General features: G+C 44.7%; 1 protein-coding gene across 1 annotated transcript in view; it reads right to left on the reverse strand.

The window, feature by feature from the left end:
• LOC146801339 (sodium/potassium-transporting ATPase subunit alpha-1-like) overlaps nt 1-19,273 on the reverse strand; it is a 312,352-nt gene that overhangs the window by 122,595 nt on the left and 170,484 nt on the right. Inside the window, exon 10 of the mRNA XM_085620987.1 lies at nt 6,013-6,122. Within this exon, the coding sequence (XP_085477113.1) occupies nt 6,013-6,122 (110 nt within the window). The remainder of the gene's footprint in view (nt 1-6,012; nt 6,123-19,273) is intronic.

Below are 19,273 nucleotides of genomic sequence, written 5' to 3' on the forward strand. Positions count from 1 at the left end.
TCTTGCAGTAGCTATTCAACATATGATGTAAATATTTTACCAAGGAAATGGGCACAGAAATTGCGTCTTCATGTAAGCTATAATGTTCCTCATACAGCTCATCATATGGGTAATATTCCTGGAAAGAGTCATAGCGATAAGTGGCAGATTGTTGCCTATCTTCAAAAGAAAAATCTCCTTCTAGATATGTAGAAGTGTCTTTTACAGGGTCATCATCAGTATCTTGTCCTTTGACATTAATTTGCGAGGGACTATAATCTTGGTCAAATGGTCCCTTTTCACCAGACTCTTCCATCTGTAGGAGACGTACAGGAGGCAGAGGAGACACCTTACTCAGAGATGTCTGATTCAGGCGTAAAGTTACTGGAATCCCTTCTCTGAAATTAATACTGTCTTCTGTGCTATCGACTGACTCACCGATGATGGTACGGATGAGGAGGAAAGGGTTGACTTTTTCGAAACAACCTGCGAGAGTGATGTTGGTCTTGTCATCGTCGATGTAAAAGTTCCTGTCAACAGGATCGCTGTTGATGATTTTGTCAACGAAGAGGTCGTCAGTTTCTTCATCGACGAGGAAGATGTCATCATCGTCAGAGTCACCAACCCTGTAGTTGTCACTGGCAAGGTGGGTAACATTGCCGTTGATAATCTCTCGGTGCACCAGCCATCGGCTAAATAACCCTCAACGATGGGTCCGTCGACTAACGCATTTTTCTTGATATGGGTTCTTTAAAAGGAGTCACAGGCACTGATGAAGAGGAAGACTTTTTGCGAGAGGAAGATGGAATAGAAACTTCTTTACTCACAGACATTTCTATCACAGAGTCCTTGCTGTGAGAATTTCTTTTCTAAGGATCTTTATCATATGAGGTTGAACCCTTATTTTTACACTTCCACCCTGTTGGGGAATGACTCTGCCCCTCATCTCAGAATTAGAGTCAGAATGAGTCTTCTTCTTTTGAAGCCTGGCTCCATAATATTTTAAGGTTTTAGCAGAAAAGGTTCTGCAATGCTTACACTCCCCAGGCTTATGGTGATTGTGTAAGCATTAAATGCATTCCTTTTGGGGATCCTCAGAGAACTATCTTGGTTTCCTACAAGATCTGCAAGAACTGAAAAGCATTTTTTTTTAGATCCCTCTGACATGGTGTAATTCAGGATAAGAACTCAACATTTGTTACCTCTGAGCTGCTCGAATGGTCAAATATCTCACTTCTGAGAGATCGAAAGGGTCCAAAGATGGTTGAAGCACTGAAACAGAGCACTGCTCAGGGAGTCTCCCTAACACACAATGTGTGGTTAGAAATCTGAGGTATGGTGGCCCTGCAGGGGAAGAGTGCTTCACAGTATGTGTTCTGATTGGTGGAAGTTTGGTTCTTCTTATAAAACAATGTGAATTGGTTACCAATGTCACTTGGCTTTTCTCTAGTTTTCAATGCTTATGTTTGTCACTGCTTGTTAATATTACCATTGGACTCCCACCATGATGACAGAGAAAATTCAAAGCATGTGAATCCATGAAAGATTCAATTCTAGGGAATGGGATTGGTCTCACACCCCTATGTGATTTCTCCTTAATGTCAAAAGGGAAGGAACATTTTTCTACAGTCAAAACAAGTACAATGAATCGCTGTGAGGTTTTCTCCATCAGTCCATGGAATTTGCCAGTATTATTCAGCAGAGAATCTCTCAGCATTGGTTTTGGCTTGCTTCATCTGGTATGATGAAGAGAGTCTTTGGCAGGAGTATTTTTATGGCTACCTGCAGAAGCTTCTGCCTCATCATCTCCAGCATCGAAAGCTGCAGATATATCATCTTCATCATTATCATCATCTTGACTCAAGCTGCCTTCTTGGTGATTGTCATTTTCAGCGTGTGGATCATCGCAGTCACTACCAATTGTTAACAGGGCTGCATAGGAATTCTGCTATTGTTATTTCACTGATGGTGGAAAAAGATGCAGAATTCGATACTGTGTGTTGACACTGGATCACATTGCTATAACACTGGGGTTTCTGGTGACAATTTCTGATAAATATCTTGAACCATGTCCTCCAAGAAAGAGAGAAAATCAAGTGGCATCTGCACCAGAGGCATCGAAGGCAAATGTCCCTGATCACACTGAAACCAATGTCATCTTATTGCAGGTATATCAGTTTGACGTCTATGCTTAGTTCGATTGGGCCTTTCCTCCTCTTCTGCATCTTTAGTATCCACAAATAAGATATGTATGTTGGCATATTTTGCGGCTCCATGCTTCTCTGACCGAACCTACTCATCATTAAAGAAAAATTGATTTACCACAGATCCTGTTAATCATGCTTGACATCACTCTCCTGCCTCAAGGATGCCTACTGTACGATTTTCCTCCTACGGCGGCACTGATGAAACCATCAGGGATTCTAGAGGCACAACAGATGACAAATGAGAAGCTGCAGGAGCTGATAACACCAAAAAAAAACTGTTGGAACTGGGAAATCTCGAGGTGGGTGTACAACATCTGTCATTGACTGTACGCTTGTTGATGAAGTGCTTGTGGATGGATGGGCCATCGATGGCTGTAAATTTGTCATTGTGACGGTATCGCTCATGATTGAGCGTTTCGTCAAAGAGCATGAAGGCACCATGGACAACAACATTGTAGCTGATTGTACTGCAGCCATTGATGGATGTGTCCACAGGGAAGGAAGAGTGGCTATCAACGGTGGTGGTTTCTTCAGCAGTGTTGTCTTTAATGGGTGTGCCTGGGATGTTGTTTTGCCTTCGTCCTCATTGACTTCAGCAATTCAAATGGCTATGTCATCGCCATCCTTGTCTTAATTTTGAACAATTTTGCACCTGACTGAATTGGTACCACCCTTCTTCAGTGGTAATTCTGACCCTGGAGATAAAGACCTATGGATTTCGGAGTATGACATCAGCTGCCAACAACTGCCTGGCCCATACCATGAATGAATGAGAGTAATTAAGCAAGCGAGAAAATCTTTGCCTTTGACTTTTCTGTAGCTGGTTCAGATGTTCTTTCCTGAATTGCAGAGCTGGAAGCTTCAGCCTTCTCTTCAAGGTTTGTCAAACCAACCTTTGCTCCCTGCCCTTAAATGTCTTAGTAGAGAAAGTCTTTCAATTGATACATTTTTTAGGGTTGTTGCCATGGTGCATGCAGTGAAGGCCCTTGGTATTCAAATTATCTATGTAGATTTTTCTTTTTCCACAAGCATTACAAGCCTTAAACATAGATTTCTTCTCTGAAGCCTCTGCCATCGTAAAAGTGCTGGCTTGTGAATTTTATGAGAAAACAAAACTGGAATTCTGGGTTGAAAATACACTGGAAATGCTCAAACAGAGGACCATGACATTTCATATCATGACACGCTGACTGGACAAGATCTAAGCAACCAACAGAAAAACTTGCGTCCTCTTTGCACAGAAGGATAGGCTTTCCTTCCCACTGAAGCGATCTCTGCAGATACCAATACCAAGTCCAATGAAAATGTACGTTTTGGCATTAAAAGTGAGGCTAAGGGTGACAGAAGTTTAGTGGTAGATTGGACAGCTCGCTTTGGCTGCTCTCCAGGAGGCTACGGGAACAGCCACCGTTCTCATGTGAGGTGAGTCATTAGGAGCTGGCTCTGGACTAGCATCATCAGGAATGATGTAAGCGTCCTATTCACCCTCTTTGATGGAGGAGGGTTTACATGATTAATCAATTGGCTGATCACGAGCATCATATACTCTTTCTCCTCTCCTGATCAGAATCCGCCTTTTGCTGGTGTGGGAGCTGCGGAGGGCGCATAAAGAAAGGAACTGACATCAGCATGGAGGAGCGGGGCTTTTAGACTGCTCACCCCACCATCTCCAGGGAGACACCGTGGAGGCACAGGGCGCCACCTATCAGTTCACAGGAGCACTGCCGCAGAATATTCCAGATCCAGTGTGGCACCTGGGGATATTCTAAAGGTGAGGAATCTACCATTAGAATTATCCATTACTAATAATTTTTTACAAAGAGAAATAATCATGTTTGCCAAACATCTCAAGAGACCCAACACTGCATGCTGTTAACTTATTCAGCCAAGTAGCACCCAACGGAGTACTGTTGAATACGAATAAAATGAACATGGTCACATGTGTAATGGCAGGATTTTCAATCCATCTCAGGAGTGGAGTCTGGAGAACTTTGTTTAAAATTATAGCAGATGGAGGTTGGATCGGATTACGTATGGACATTAAAGCATCTAAAAATGTTTTTTATGATTACACAAATTCAAGTGCAGAATTCAAGTTTTGGCTGTTAGAACTGTATAATCGACGTGTTTTACAACATCTGGGGGTGGGCGGGGTATTCAAATGAGGTGCCTGGGGAGCTTGTAGGAGCAGGGAGTGGGTCAATTCAGTACAGTGGGGGCATTGAAGGATGAGCAGCACTGCCTTACGGGAGTTGTAGTTGCATATGCCCGGTGAAGTACAGCTTGCTCGATATGATTGGCCTACTTGGAGGGGTGGAGTCACGTCATATAAGTAGAAAGGGTAACAGTAGGAACAAGCGGAATACTGTTTTGAGCGAGGAAAGAACATGCTATGAAGGAGATTATTTTGTGACATGATGCAGGTATTGGGAATGTTTTCGGAGTTTGGCTTAAGGGCATGGGATATCTTTAACCAGAGTTCGACATCATGAGATGGGGAACGCTTATCGAGGGTTCTGAATGAGGAAGTTAGGCTAAACACGGGAGGGCAATGGCGGTTGGGAGAGGTTGTTTTGGGCACATTCAGTTGCCTGTAATAGCGCATGTAGAGGGAAAATGTCGAAAATAACAATTTTTAAAAAAACATGATGGGAATGGTTTGATGCACTTGACATATTGTTACATAGTGGTTTGAAAATACAAACTAATGCTAATGTTTTAAACTTGTAGGGAACCCCTGACGAAGGGCTATAAAAAAAAGCCCGAAATGCATTGGGTAAAGAGATGAAGCACTGAGGATGTATTATGTATCCGTCGTGCGTCAGAAAAAGGCCTGGACAGGCATATCTGGTCGCACTAGGCGCTGTTGGATACATAAGGGCCTCACATGTGACAGGATAAAGAGTGATGAACATTATGAACTTTTGAATCAAATGAAATAAAGCGGTTAAACATGGATACATTTGCAGTTTTTGATGACCAATAACTGAGCATGCTGTGCGTCCGTTGTTAGAGTGCAATCTTGCTCTAGCCTTTTTTCTGTTTACATGTGCGTGGACTTGGGCAGACCATGGGGCAGATTTACAAGCCCCTTGCGTCACTTTTGCATCGTTGTTGCGTCACTTTTGTGACGCAGCGGCAGCCTAAAAGTGGCGGACCATTTACAACGCGACGCATCTAGGGAGATACGTCACGTTGTAAAGCCCTGCGCCACATTAAACCTGCGTCAGGTTTAATGTATGCAGGATGGACGTTCCGTCGCAGGAAGCCCCGTAAAAGTGACGCAGTGAAATCTACAAGATATCACTGAGTCACTTTTACATCCATGCCGCGTCAAAACCCTGCGCCTGCTTGAAGCAGGCGTAAGAAGTGACGCAGCATGTTAGGCATAGGGCGCCCCTGAGCATTGCTGGAGTTGCGTCGTGCTTGCGACACGACTCCAGCAATGCGTGACTTTTCCGTCAACAGATGCGTCAGAATTTCTGACGCTTCTGTCAATCCTTGCGCCATGGTGCGCCATATTGTAAATACGGCGCATCCATGGTGACGCAAGGATTTGACATGTTGGCGCAGGGAAAGTGGCGCATCTCTACGGATGCGTCACTTTCTTGTAAATCTGCCCCCATGTTTTCCGGGCTGCATGCTACAGTTTGAATAATGATTAAAGGAAGCATATTGTAAAGAAATCGGAAGAAGCAGGTGTGCACTTGGCCACCCCAGATAATTGATTGTTAACTTATTATGGCCATGCTTTCTGTGAGAATGGTCCTAGTTCGTCCATTGTGGAAGGATTGGGGAGTCCAATGCCATCTAGCCCTTTACTCACCTTAAGGATGGGAAGGGTGTCCTGGCTTGCCTGGAAGACTGCACGGTTGCAAAGACCAGCTACACGGGCCAGGGCCACCCAAGTTGCAGAGGTCTTATCGAAGGAAGCGCCTAGAGGAGAAACATTGCTAGAGTGAGATATTACCAAAATGAAAATTGTAAATTACAATAGAGTAGGTCAAGGTAGTCACTTTATTTTTTACTTCCGAACTTTTTAATATTTTGAATACAAGAAAAGATGGTGCATCATATTCACTATAATGCCACACCCACAATGTTTGACACACAGTAGGAAAAATAGAACACAGCCAGCAAAAGCTGTCTAGTTATCTGTGGAGAAACACTTCACAAAGCCCCTCTAATACCTTTAGCAAGAACAGCACCGCTTACTTTCAATGTAGGAGGTTACCTTTTTTAACGTAAATGCAACATGAACATGAGCAGTGCTCGCTCAGAAGCCACTAGACATGAAGGTAGTAGTGGGAACAGGAAACAACAAGCATTGGCAAAGCCAATCAGTCTTGCTGGCCAAATTGGTTTTGTTAGTGCTTGTAATGTGACAATTTTGTCAATGCTTATTTTATGTGCAATTAATGGCAAAGGCATTAGCTCAAGGAGGTCTTTTTGAAATGACATTTTCTATTTTTTCTCATTGGGTTACCAAGGTTGCTTCAAGTTGCATCTAGATAATACATGCACCCTGAAAATATTACTTGGCACCACATCACACTTCCTGCATTAGGGAAATCCTTGTGTTACTACTCACACTTGTGTACCAACCCAATGGGAGCTCTTAATATCATCTACAAGTTCCCAAAAGGAACAAGAGTCCGAAGTCTGGTGGAGGTGGGCCAGGGGGGCGCAAGAGGAGCCACTATGCATAAAGTGCATATTAATAAGATGGAACCTAAGCTATGTGCTGAAAGAGGGTTTCAGGGACACTTTAATACTAAAAATCTCTCCAAATACCCCTGGGAGTATGGGTGGCCAACATCATCCCCCACCCCCCACACGCCCCCATCCCAGTTTCCATAAATGGGGCATTGATCGGTGTGCCTGTAGTTTGATTTTTTTTTTTCAACAAATTTTATTGGACTTTTCATTTTGCTATGGTAGACATAGAACATGAGAGAGCATCATACTAAAATCAATAAGACACTAACAAACAAAAAAATGAGTGAAGTACACAAAGCAACACAACTTTAAACAAGCATTTGCAATGCAATAGGTCTCGCAGTTACGCAAGTTTAAGCTATTGGCATAGTAAATGACAATGCCTTTTATTTATGTTTTCAAAACGAAAACAAAAATATACGGCATTGTTATTTGCAATAGCTCAAGCTGGCGTAACTGAGAGACCTATTGCATTGCAAATGCTGTTTTTTTATAGGTGTTGTTGCATATTTATATAGCGCGAACTCGACCAGAAGGTATTTGAGCGCTTTACATGAGCACCATATTTACATTACACATTCAGGCATGGGGAGATTAAGGGCCCGATTCACAGAACAAACTTAAGACTAAATCCTAAACTTAGTACCATTCTGGTATTCACAGAATGCACCTAGTACTTCTGGTATTCACAGAATGAACTTACTACTTTTGCTATTCACAGAATGAACTTAGTACTTTTGCTATTCACAGAATGGATTTACGACTCCTAAACTTACGTCCGCACTCGGGCCGGAAATTCCGGCCCGGAGGCGGAGCTTCCGGCCCGGAGGCGGGGCTTCCGGCCCGGAGGCGGAGCTTCCGGGCCGGAGGCGGAGCTTCCGGCCCGGAGGTGGAGATTTCAGCCATAGCTAAATCGGCCGGAATCCCCACCTCTGGGCCGGAAGCTCCGCCTCCGGCCCGGAAGCCCCGCCTCCGGGCCGGAAGCTCCGCCTCCGGCCCGGAAGCTCCGCCTCCGGGCCGGAATTTCCGGCCCGAGTGCGGACGTAAGTTTAGGAGTCGTAAATCCATTCTGTGAATAGCAAAAGTACTAAGTTCATTCTGTGAATAGCAAAAGTAGTAAGTTCATTCTGTGAATACCAGAAGTACTAAGTGCATTCTGTGAATACCAGAATGGTACTAAGTTTAGGATTTAGTCTTAAGTTTGTTCTGTGAATCGGGCCCTAAGTGATTTGCCCAGAATCAGGATGTGGGCGCGACCTGGAGGCTCGAACCCTGGTTTCTAGCACCAAAGTCGGCAGTCTAGCCGACAGACCACATCCTCTCCTTATGAGCCGCTTAATTTGCCATGTTACACTCCTGTGGTTCCAGACCCTTTTATTCCACTCTGATTGCAGTTCTCGATGTATCTTACTAGGTCTCCCACCATACTTATTTAGGACAGCTAATCAATGCGGTTTCTCCCTCCAGATGTATTGTAACAGGAGTGCATGGTATACTGTTGTTATTCGCTTTGCCTTTTTATATGAAAAGAGTTACGCTCACAGTAAAAAAAAAAACCCTATGAGAATTGGTGCTGGGAACGTTTTAAGGGGATACTGTCTGACACGGGTAAAATACAATGGTTCGTGTTTCAGATCTTCTGCTGTGGGAGCGACAGAATAATATGGAAAATGTATTTATACGTTGTACTTCTGACAGTGTGTCAGGCCTGCGAGCGCCTTGGTTGTGTCAACTGCACAACGATACCCGCATGAAATAACCGGATGGGAGTTAAATAAAAAGTAACATGGCTAGAATCATGTGTGAACATTGCTTCACTACCTAACCATGAGAAGAAGTGCAGAGATAAAATAATTACCATCTTCTGCAGAATGACACAGCTGACAAAAGATCACGATATGTAAAAGTGCTTGAGAGATGGAATTTAACTAATCAAGGAATTATAAAAATGTATTTCAAAGAAAAACGGCAACAGCATGTGAAAATGTTTAGACAAGTAAAACGCATTGCAGTTTCTTAGCCTTCAGTGATGAAGCGCTGCATCGCGCTTGGACGCCCGCGATCAAATGCCCAAACAACAAGCATTTGCAATGCGGACATCGGTAGGAGGGCGAGAACTGGATGTCAACACATGACGGCAACAGAAAAGACGGAAGGGAAAGCCAAAGCCAAAGCAGCATTTACTGTGATGGCCTGAGCCGCTCCCAAAGCAGGTCAGCCTCCTCCATCATGGGGCTCAGCAGCAGGGCGCGCCGGGATGGTTCACGGCGACCCGAGGCTGGGGTCCCTTGCCCGGCGATGGATATCAGTGCCGCGTTGGCTTAGGCTCCCCGGACCGAGTGAGAAGGCGAAGAGCGCGTGCTGCGTGTCAGCGGCTCTGTAGAGGAAGGCACAGGAGCAGGCTGTGCTGAGGAGGCAGCAGGCACGCTGAGCGCTGGCACGGGTGACATGCCTTAACAGCAGGGAGGCGAGCCTCGCTCGCGAAACTGAAAGCGTGGGGGAGCGCGCAAAAGTGCTGAGATCTCCAGAGAAGAGACGCTGTGGGTGCACATCGGCTGTCTGAAAAAGACGCCGTGAACGTGCATATGGGCTGTCTGGGCATCATGTGCACATGCACTGCACATGTCCTGTCCTGCCACTTCAGCTAACGACGCCGTACGCGTTCACAGCTGATGTCTTTCAAGCGCGTGCACCTATCCTGTCCCGCATCGCAAAGCAAGTCGGCGCCAATAGATCTCGCTAGCGAGCAGCTTCGCTGCGTTGCTAGGCGAGACCTAAAAACACTAGCAAGCCTGCTCATGTGGTATAAGTCATATGAATGGAGGCAGAGTGGTGCCAGAGTCCGGGAGCACTGGCCGCCTGTTCACGCGCCGCCTGTAAGGGCATCCCAACAAGAGCTGGGGCCTGGTGATGGGTTCTTTGAGGCAGGATCACGTATAGCAATCACATCATAGAGCTTTCAAATCTGTATAAAGGAGTATACAATCATCTTTAGGGTTATCGTTGAATGAAACAATCACTTTGTTCCATATGGAAGCAATTGGGCGCCTTCAGAGTCCGTGTGCCTCCTCACGTCTTGGGACTAAGGATTCTACTTCCGCCAGCAAATCATGGTCTTGTGCCACTGGGTTACCCCAGGCAGAGATGGGGCCTTCTCCCTCATTGTAATTGAGAGCCTAGCCAAGAGAAGGGCCAAATCTAGGAATAGGCTTCTTGCCTTAATAGATTTTGGGTGTTTATAAAGTACCAAATTGCAGCATTCTAAGCAGTTTAATTTGCAATTGCCAGTGGATTACAAGAGTATCATGCAGACATCAGTAAAGAAAGTCTGTGCCTTTGGGCGATCCCAAAACTTGTGTGTTATGTCCGCATTAGAAGTGTGGCAGCATGAGCAGTCTAAAGTGGCAGTAGAGTAAATGTTGCTGAGCCGTGCCAGGGTCAGGTAAGCTTGATGCAGAACATTGTGTTGGATGCACAGGAATATTGCATTGCAGGAGACACTGTGTGGATGTGAGAGCATTCTGTCCCATTCTTCTTGAGTTAAAGAGTGGCCACTAAGTAAGTAAGTAAATCTTTATTCGGTTATAAAAGCAATAATAACCATTAAAGTACATAAAAAGACATATCATACACAATATACACATTTTAAAAGACTCCTTAAAAACAGAAATTAGTTCAATCAAGATTTACTCTGTGTTTAAAAATACACTTTAAAAACGTACTAACATATTTCGTAATCAGTGTATTATTCAGAAATTGCAGATGCAACATGGCGGGACGACATCTTCTGAAACCAAGAATTCTCAGCAATGGAATTAGCCATAGTTTACGATGTGTGGAATAAAATTTGCAGAACAATACCGTATGCATTGTTGATTGTTCCGACAGCTCGTCACATGGGCACGCCATTAGACCCTCTTTCCAGTCGTGATTTTTTGGAAAGGCTACAAGCTTATGGAAAACGTTCAATCTAAATCGTGTCAACAAAAAACGCTCAAATTGTGACTCGACATAGGTCAAATATGGTTCCATTTCCAATGTGGTCATGACTATCAAGGAGTGTTGAGTAGATTTTTTATTTATCTCCTTGCTCAACCGTAATTCTTCCATATGGCTAAGGGCCCTTATTTTTAAGTCTTTCTTCGAGATTTCAGCAATTTGTTCAGGGTTAGCATAATATTTGTTGAGCCCCAAATCAATGAGGAGGTTTTTCACGTAAAGCAGCCACTCGATTTTCCCCGCATGTTCCAAAGACATGCAATCGGCCACTATCTCTTTTGTGAGTGAGTTTTTTGTTGACGTCCAAATACGGCGCCACAACAAAAGAGGTTGGATTTTGGCCAAATCTTCAATATGGGGCAGACCAAGTTCTGCATGGCAGGCGAAGGTAGATACTCGCTTGGGTGCCATCAGTAGGAATCTCATAAATGTATTCTCTGCTACCTGCAGGGCGTTGGTGTTTTTATGTCCCCACAACCCCGCCCCATAAAGTGCGGTGGAATGACACTTTGCTTTATAGATGCGGAGGAGCTCCACTGGTGGCCTCTTTCCAAGCTTCTGGGAGAATTTTATGACGGCAATGATTGCTCGCAAAAGTTGGTGTTTGCGGGCTTCAATAGCCGCTTTCCAGTTAAGTTTGTCATCTATCAGGACTCCAAGATATGGATATTGTGTAGTCAAATCCACTTCCTCTTTATCAAGATAGATAGACCTTCCCCTTTTCTTTCCCTTTCCTGCCTCCATCACGTATGTTTTTTAAATATTTATTTTGAGGTCCAAGCTACCCATGAACTTTGAATATCTATCTAAGGCTTTCTCCAACTCTCGCGGGGTACGTGCCAATATTACTGCGTCATCCGCATAGAGAAGGGCAGGGTCGGGTCGATTTTTCACTCGTAGGAGGTCCTGAGCCCCTCTCAACATCTCTGCCTCAAGACCATTAGTATAGAGGGAGAAAAGAAAGGGGGCCAGGACACACCCCTTCCTCACGCCCCTCTCCACGTTAAAGGGGTCAGATAATTTGCCCTGCGTTCCGAAGCGGACCCTTGATGAGGCATTAGAATATAGTGCCCGAAGAAGATGTGCAAGAGCTGGGTCTATACCCATATGCATGAGAACTGACCACAGCTTCGAGTGGGAGACGCAGTCGAAGGCCGCGGAGAGGTCAACATAAACCATGTATAGCCTTCCTTGCTTTGCTGAAACATATTTACCCATTAGTAACGCTAGGTTCAGAGCCTGTTCGGTTGTTCCGAAGCCCTCTCGGAAGCCGAACTGGATGTCAGATAATATATTACGGTCATCTACCCAGTCCTGTAGGCGCTGGAGAACCACTCTGCCCAGGGTTTTACCAAGCGAGTCCAATAATGAAATTGGCCTATAACAGGTCACATCTTCCCTATTTCCCTTTTTAAAAATGGGAACCATAATCGATTGGGTCCAAGTTTTAATTAGACCACACTTCATTGTTGCATCAAACACTTTTTTTAAAATTGGGGCCCACAGGTCTAATTTGAAGTCGACTGGTACACCATCTGGACCAGGGGCTTTTCCACTTTTGCTCTTTTTAACCGCATTTATAACTTCATTTAATTCAAAATTTAAGGGAATCGGAAATAGACTTTCTTGTAGAGTCTGATTGTTCTCCTCTGATAGGTCTACTCCTATTTCTTTGCCAAAAACTTTGGAAAAGTGGGTTGCCCATATTGAACCCTCAATCACTACTTCTACTCTTGGCATGTCGCTGGTATCTATCAAGAAGGGTGACTTCACTACCTTCCAGAACTGCTCACTATTCCGGCTCCGGGAGCTCTCATATAGTTGGTCCCAGAGCACTTTTTTCAGTTCTTGTTTTCTACTTTTGCAGGCTAGACGATAGAGCCTCCTTAGTCTACGTATTTGCTCTTGATCTCTTACGGTTTTCGTCAGCGCTTTTTTTAAGGATTTGTGGGTCAGAGTACACTTATGGTCAAACCACCTTTTTTTCCTGGCCTTATTCCCTTTCATATTTCGAGTTAGAAATTCCTTTACCTTCTCCATAATTAAGCTAAAATTATGCAAAAGTTCTTCTTCGCTAGTATCATTATCGAGGCACTTCACGATAGCAGGATATGCCGCGTAAACCACCTTGTTTATCATGGCCACTGGGTCTATCGTTCCCCAGCCTATGGCATAGCCATTTATTTTTGTGAGGTAGATATTATTCTGGGTAAGTGTGGCCATTATCGGGTGCGAGGTATATTGCCCCTGGTCAATGACCAAATCAAAAACCAGAGCGGCATGATCGCTTAGAGTATTGACTATCAGTCTAAAACTCTGAGCTTTGCTTTCGAGTGTTGCTGAAACCAATATATAGTCAATCGTTGACTCCCATCCTCTACCCAAATATGTGGCTTGTAGCTGGCCAGATACAGTGTTAGTTTCGTTCAGGATTACTAGGCCTAACTCTGACAGTGTTTCGTTTAGGAGGTCGCCTACTTTAGTGTGGCAGAAGTGGGTCACATACTTATCTATTTCTTCTGCCATACCACAGATATTACTATTTTTTACTTCGCAGGGGTGGTGGTTAAAATCACCGCCCCAAACGATGCTTGGGACATCTGATCCTTGCATTTTTTTTGTCAGGATAGAGAGTTTATTACGGAGAGTCCCAAGTAAATTTAATCTCTAATTTTCCGGGACATTATCATATGTATTCTCTAGAACCTTTGTCCCATTCTTCGGAAATGAGAGTTTCAATATCTGATAATTAGGGTATAGGCTAATTGGTGTTATTTTTAGGCTGAATATGGTATTTTTTATATATACCGTCAGGCCCCCCCTTGGCCCTACCATGAGGGCTTGCCACTGCCGCTGAGAAGTAAGTTTTATAGCCCATTAAATGCTGTTCATTGGTAGACCATGTCTCCTGTAAACAGATTACGTGGTAATCTTGAGTGAATTCCAACAGACTTCAGTTCGTTATTTTGGTTCGTAATCCTGCAATATTCCATGACATGATATGTATTATAATGTCATCCTTTCTAGAGTCTAAACATTTATTTATACAGGATGCCTCTACTACTGATACATACTCTGGGGGATTTAGCACTTCGTCAGCCATCTGCATAGGTTGTTTACTACAATTATCCCCAAGAGTAAAGGTGTCAGCACCTTTAGATGATGTTAAAATTGGAGCTGGGGAGAGGTTGCTACTTTCCATTCCTTGTATTTCAATATTTTCACATAGGGGAATAATACCGTTAGAGACAGTATAATTTCTCGCAGTAGAATTTTGTATTCGGGCCTGTTCTAAATTGAGTCAATCTATATTTTCTAGACCACCCAGAGCTGAAAAACGATTATAAGTAGGTATGTTGAACCTCTGTTGTGGCTGGGCATAACTATTATGATGTATTGGATTTGTGGTCTGAAATGGGTATTGATTGTTAGTCGAACAGTTCCAAGACTGGGGGTTAGACAGATGGTTACAAGCGTTTCGACAGAAAAATTGCTGGTCTGCTTCCCTCCAGTCTTGGAAAAAATCTTTTACAGAGTGAGGTTTAAGGTGGGAAATCAGTTCTCGTGGATAAAAATAGTTGACATAGTGTGTAGAAATGACATCCCTTCCTCTAGCTTCATACCAGTCGCCAATACATCTAACAGCTCTATGGTCCCTGAAGTTTATAATTATCACATCCCCCTTCCTTTCCTTTGGTCTTGTTCCCACCCAGCTCGTTCTTCTCACCATTAAAATTTCCCCATTTATATGCGCGGGAAGAGGTCGATTTTGATTCAGCCAATAGATGGTTTTGTTTTTTAGGGCGTAGTGGTCCTCCCTGGAGCCCTCTGGAAGTTCAGGTACCCCTGTCATGATAATCGTATATGGAGCGGATTCCGGGGGTAGATCCACTCTTCTAGTTGGAGGACTATACTGGCGCTGAGTGAGCTGTTCCCAATTTCCATTATCTATTTCATGTTGTTGATGTGCTATTTTTTCCTTCAGAATTATTTATGTTTTTATTTTTTGGGTCTTCGTCATTTCCTCTCATTTCAAATGTGGAACTACAGCCCACCCTTGTCTCCCTGTCTATTTCTTTATCATTTAGTGGGGGATTGGTTTTACTATTGTCTGCTTTTTTTTTGATAACTTTCCCGCAGATTTTTCCCCCAATACCATATGCGTTTTTCTTAAAGTGCCACTAGTTGATAGTTGTTCTGGCAAAGTAGGGAGAGAGGTGGCTAGATCAACAGTGACAGTTTTAGTCTGAGCTTTTAGAAGTTCAGTTAAGGTCAGGTTATTCCCTTGCATTTGCTTGCCCAAATCATCCAGGTGTAGGCTTATTAGTCTAGTCCTCTCGAGGAGGGGAAGTAAGAGGGACTTAACCATTGTCTCTATTTTTATAAGTAGTTCACCCAGGGAGTCCGTATCAGTGGATAACCCTGTGTTGTTTGTATTTAAGGAGGGGTTATTTATTGCTACAAGGCCAGTGGGAGTCAAGGTTTGTGCTATGGGTTTGGGCTTCTCCTTCTTAGGCAGAGATGGTATGACAGGAGAACCTTGTCTCTTTCTTGAGATGTGTCTGATATCGGAAGACCCTATTATTATCGGTGGGGAGGATATTACCAGGTTTGGTGAATCTGACCATTAGATGTGTTAACAGTTACAGACCGTGATTTTCCTGCGTCTGAAGGCATATTTTTGGGCTACACAACAATACTAAGGGAAAACAGTGCATAAACAGATCCAAAATTACAACGGTACAGAGTCCGAGGCTTTTGGGTCTTTGTGACGGTATGGAAATACAGCTCTTACCGCGCAGTAAAAGTTAAGAGGGTGGCCCGTCCCGTCCTCAATCGTCCTCTAACGGCCCGCTCTTTGCCCGGTCTTCGCTCCGGGCGCGTCCCGCTGGCGCGTGGGGGCGGGACTCTTATGATGGAGAAAAAGTCAGAGAGGAGGCGGGGCCGGGAAGAGGAGACAGGTGTGCTGGGTCAACTCAGCAGCAAGCACCCTGGTCCTCGCAGTCCCGGGGATGTAAGGTTTGTTGCGGCCTCTCCAGGTTCAGCGCGGCGTCCTTTAGGCTCGAGTGTCTCAGGCAGGCAAAGAGACCAGCTCCACGATGTCCACAGTCCAAATGCGGCGAGCGGCCAGTATCTGTTTCCCACTTATGGCCGAGTGTAGCTTTAGGGGCCATGGACTGATCTAGATTGGCTCTAACCAACCAAAAGATGAGTCTCCGGCCAGACCCAATAGTGAACAGTGCTTGAAGCAGTGGTTGCGTGGAAGGTGCAGGGTCAGTAATGTCACAGAGGCACCCCAGCTCTACAACAAGGCCTCTGTGTTATGAACTGCCCCATTGGGAGACCAGTTTGCTCCGTCAGTGTGTCAAAGGTAATTAGAATTTCAACATTTCAAGTCATCTCTGCAGCACATCCCAGAGTTTTTCCATACGCCTGCAGTGCAAATCCCAGTGGTTCATCGGAAACTGCATGTACTTTTCAGGAGAATCTCCAGAGCATACGGTGTGACAATGGGAGAAACCTCTATGGCTGTAAAATAGTTACTGTGGACAACAAGCAGCAATATGTTTGAGGCTTCAGGCAGGGCTGATTTAGGGATGAGAAGCTCTCGGTCAATAGTTTGAGCGCCCCGTTCGCCGCACCAACCCACTTTGGACAAGCTGTGGGCATCCTGCAAGCTAGCAAATCACTGCAGCTGTGTCACCAAGTAATAATGCTCAAAGACCAGGACCCCAAGGACTGCCTGTTTCTGGAGAAGTCGCACTTTGGTCAAGGCAACTCTATGCCGCCCTTTGTTCCAGATCAAGTCCTGCAGCATTGTGTTCAATGTATGAAATCGGCTGCTGGTCTCAAATAGTACCCAAATAATAAATAAGCATGGGTAACATTATCATTTTAGCAAGGGCAACTCGAGGGATTGCCAGAACATGATTTGTGCTCAAAGGGAGGACACCACCGGCATTAAATTCCTGTCCAGTAAATCTTTACTGGAATGATGTATTAATGCCAAGGAATCGGAAGGTGGAGGGCTCCCACATTATCTGGTGAGTATTCACTACTTTGTCATTCATAGTCCAGGTAGGGCTCAGTGGGAACAGGTGCGATTTTGCCCAGTTAACCCGCAGGCCTGAAGCGGTTTTTTAGGGCACTCATGAAATGTGCCACCACATCCACCCGACTATCTTTGATCTATGAAATAGCTCATCTGCTTAGGAGGGAACAGAGGGCAAGTCAGCACTGATAGGAATGCCCCAGACTCTTCCCGACAATCGGAGGCAGAGAGCAAAAAGCCCAATCGCCAGTGCAAATAGCAATGGCGAAAGGGTACCCCTTGGGTGTGCCTACTTTTATGGGGAATGAGCCGGAAATAAGGCGGCCAATTCTGATCCTGGTCAGTGGCTCCGAGTAGAGTGGTCTAATCAGTCTCAGCATCCTGCAGCCCAATCCCACCCTGCGTAGCACAGCAAACATATATTCCCAGTCAAGCATGTTGAAGGCCTTTTCTAAATCTTGGACTAAGCAAGCAGAGTGGGGCAGTGCTGATGCACCTTCACTACCAACCTTTACAACCTGCATATGTTGAGAGACATCAATCTGCAAGGTAAAAGGCCATACTGGTCGGGTGGACCACATCAGGCATGACCCCCACTAGTCTCATTGCTAAAATCTTGCTTAGAAGCTTGTAATCACTGTCTAACATGGCCAGGGTTCTGTAAGACGTGACCTCCAGTGAGTCACATCGCGGGTTAGGGAGGGAAACAGTGGTCCTCTCTCTATGTGACTCAACTGGTAAAGGCACACTAGAAGTGGATTTATACTTCAGGGTCTCACGCCGGGTGTTGCACCCAAGGTGGAAGTCTTCAAGCAAATCTAAGGGGTCCCACTCCCCGTCGCAGGCTCATTTTGTTATTTGTCCCAGTCCCAGTCATCCGTGTGTTCTGTGAAGAAATATAAGCATTGATTCGCTATGACCTTCAGCTTTGCAGGTGTTTAGCCTCTGCTATACCTCTTGGGACTCCCCATACTCTGTGCACACTATACCTTACTTTGGTATAGTATATACAGAGCCAGCTTCCTACAGCAGGGAACACTAAGGAGAACTCAAGAGCAATGCCCCTCAGTTTATTTTTGTCAATAAAAAACAAAGCCTGTCAGTGCTGCAAAGGTGTAGTCCAGAAAGATCATAACGCGTGTATTTTCAAAGGTTATATGGTTCATTTGTCTTGCTGCTTGCAGTACTACATCTTTGTCCCAGAAGTTTAATATTCTAGCTATTATTGGCTTGGTGGAAGTTCCAGGTGGCAGGCGTCAGGCGTGCACCTGATGACCTCATTAGAGAAGAGAGAGGAAATACCTGTAGGCCCATCCTGAGTGGAGAGCCAACTTTCGATAAAGGTGATAGGATCTGTTCCCTCTGCTTCCTCCAGTAGGCCAACAATGCAAACTTTGTTATGTTAAGATCATCTCTGAGAGGTTATTGATCTGTTTAGCTAGGTCAGCTGTCTGCGATGGAGGTCCTGTATGGCAGTTCACAGTTTCTGACACTGTCCAACAGCTTGGAGTGGTCGTCACTCAGGATTCTCAGATCAGCAGGCACTGCATCGACCTTGCCCTCCATGGCCAGCCTGGTCTCTGCAATCGCATGTAGGATCATGTCCTGTTTTTCTGCTGAGGATCTACTCTCAATCAGTTCTCCCATGGAGGACACCACTGGGCTGCAGGATGTCCCCTTGAGATGGACTGCCATCCTGACAGGGACTGCAGGTGTGTAACAGACTTCATGGTTTCATGTCTCCCCATCTGTGAGAGCAGCAGTGTACCCGACTCATTGTAGAGCATCCCTTTGTTGCTCTTGTGGTTTTAGAGTACTGGATGAAGCGTGCTAAGACTATGCCAATGTGGTCCAAAGGATAGAGACCTGTCTTTCCACCAATCCAGAAATGCAGGTGGGTCCGACAAGGGAGGTACAAGCAGTCTCATCCCACACAAGGTTGCTGTGAATATGGGCTGTAGTTGTAAATTTGACTTGTTCTAATGGGGGTCAGAGGACAGGGGCGAAATAACAGGGCAGCAGTCACCCACTCCTGCGACTCCAATCAGGGTGGTCTGCTGTGCGAGATTAAGTAGTCCTAGTACAGGGTAGGTCCAGGGGGTATTGTAACAATTGGTGTTTAGCCAAAATATCGAGTTTTAAATTTCGACCTACAATAATATCGTGTTTTTAATATCGTAGGTACAGAATATCGAAGTCAAGAATATCGATGGACAGAATATCGATCCCAAGGTAAGTAATATCGAAGTTAATAATATCGAAGTAATTAATATCGATGTAAGTAATATCGTAAGCAAAAATTTCGATGTCAATAATA

The sequence above is a fragment of the Triturus cristatus genome, chromosome 8 (genome assembly GCF_964204655.1).
Source record: "Triturus cristatus chromosome 8, aTriCri1.1, whole genome shotgun sequence".
Lineage (NCBI taxonomy): Eukaryota > Metazoa > Chordata > Amphibia > Caudata > Salamandridae > Triturus > Triturus cristatus.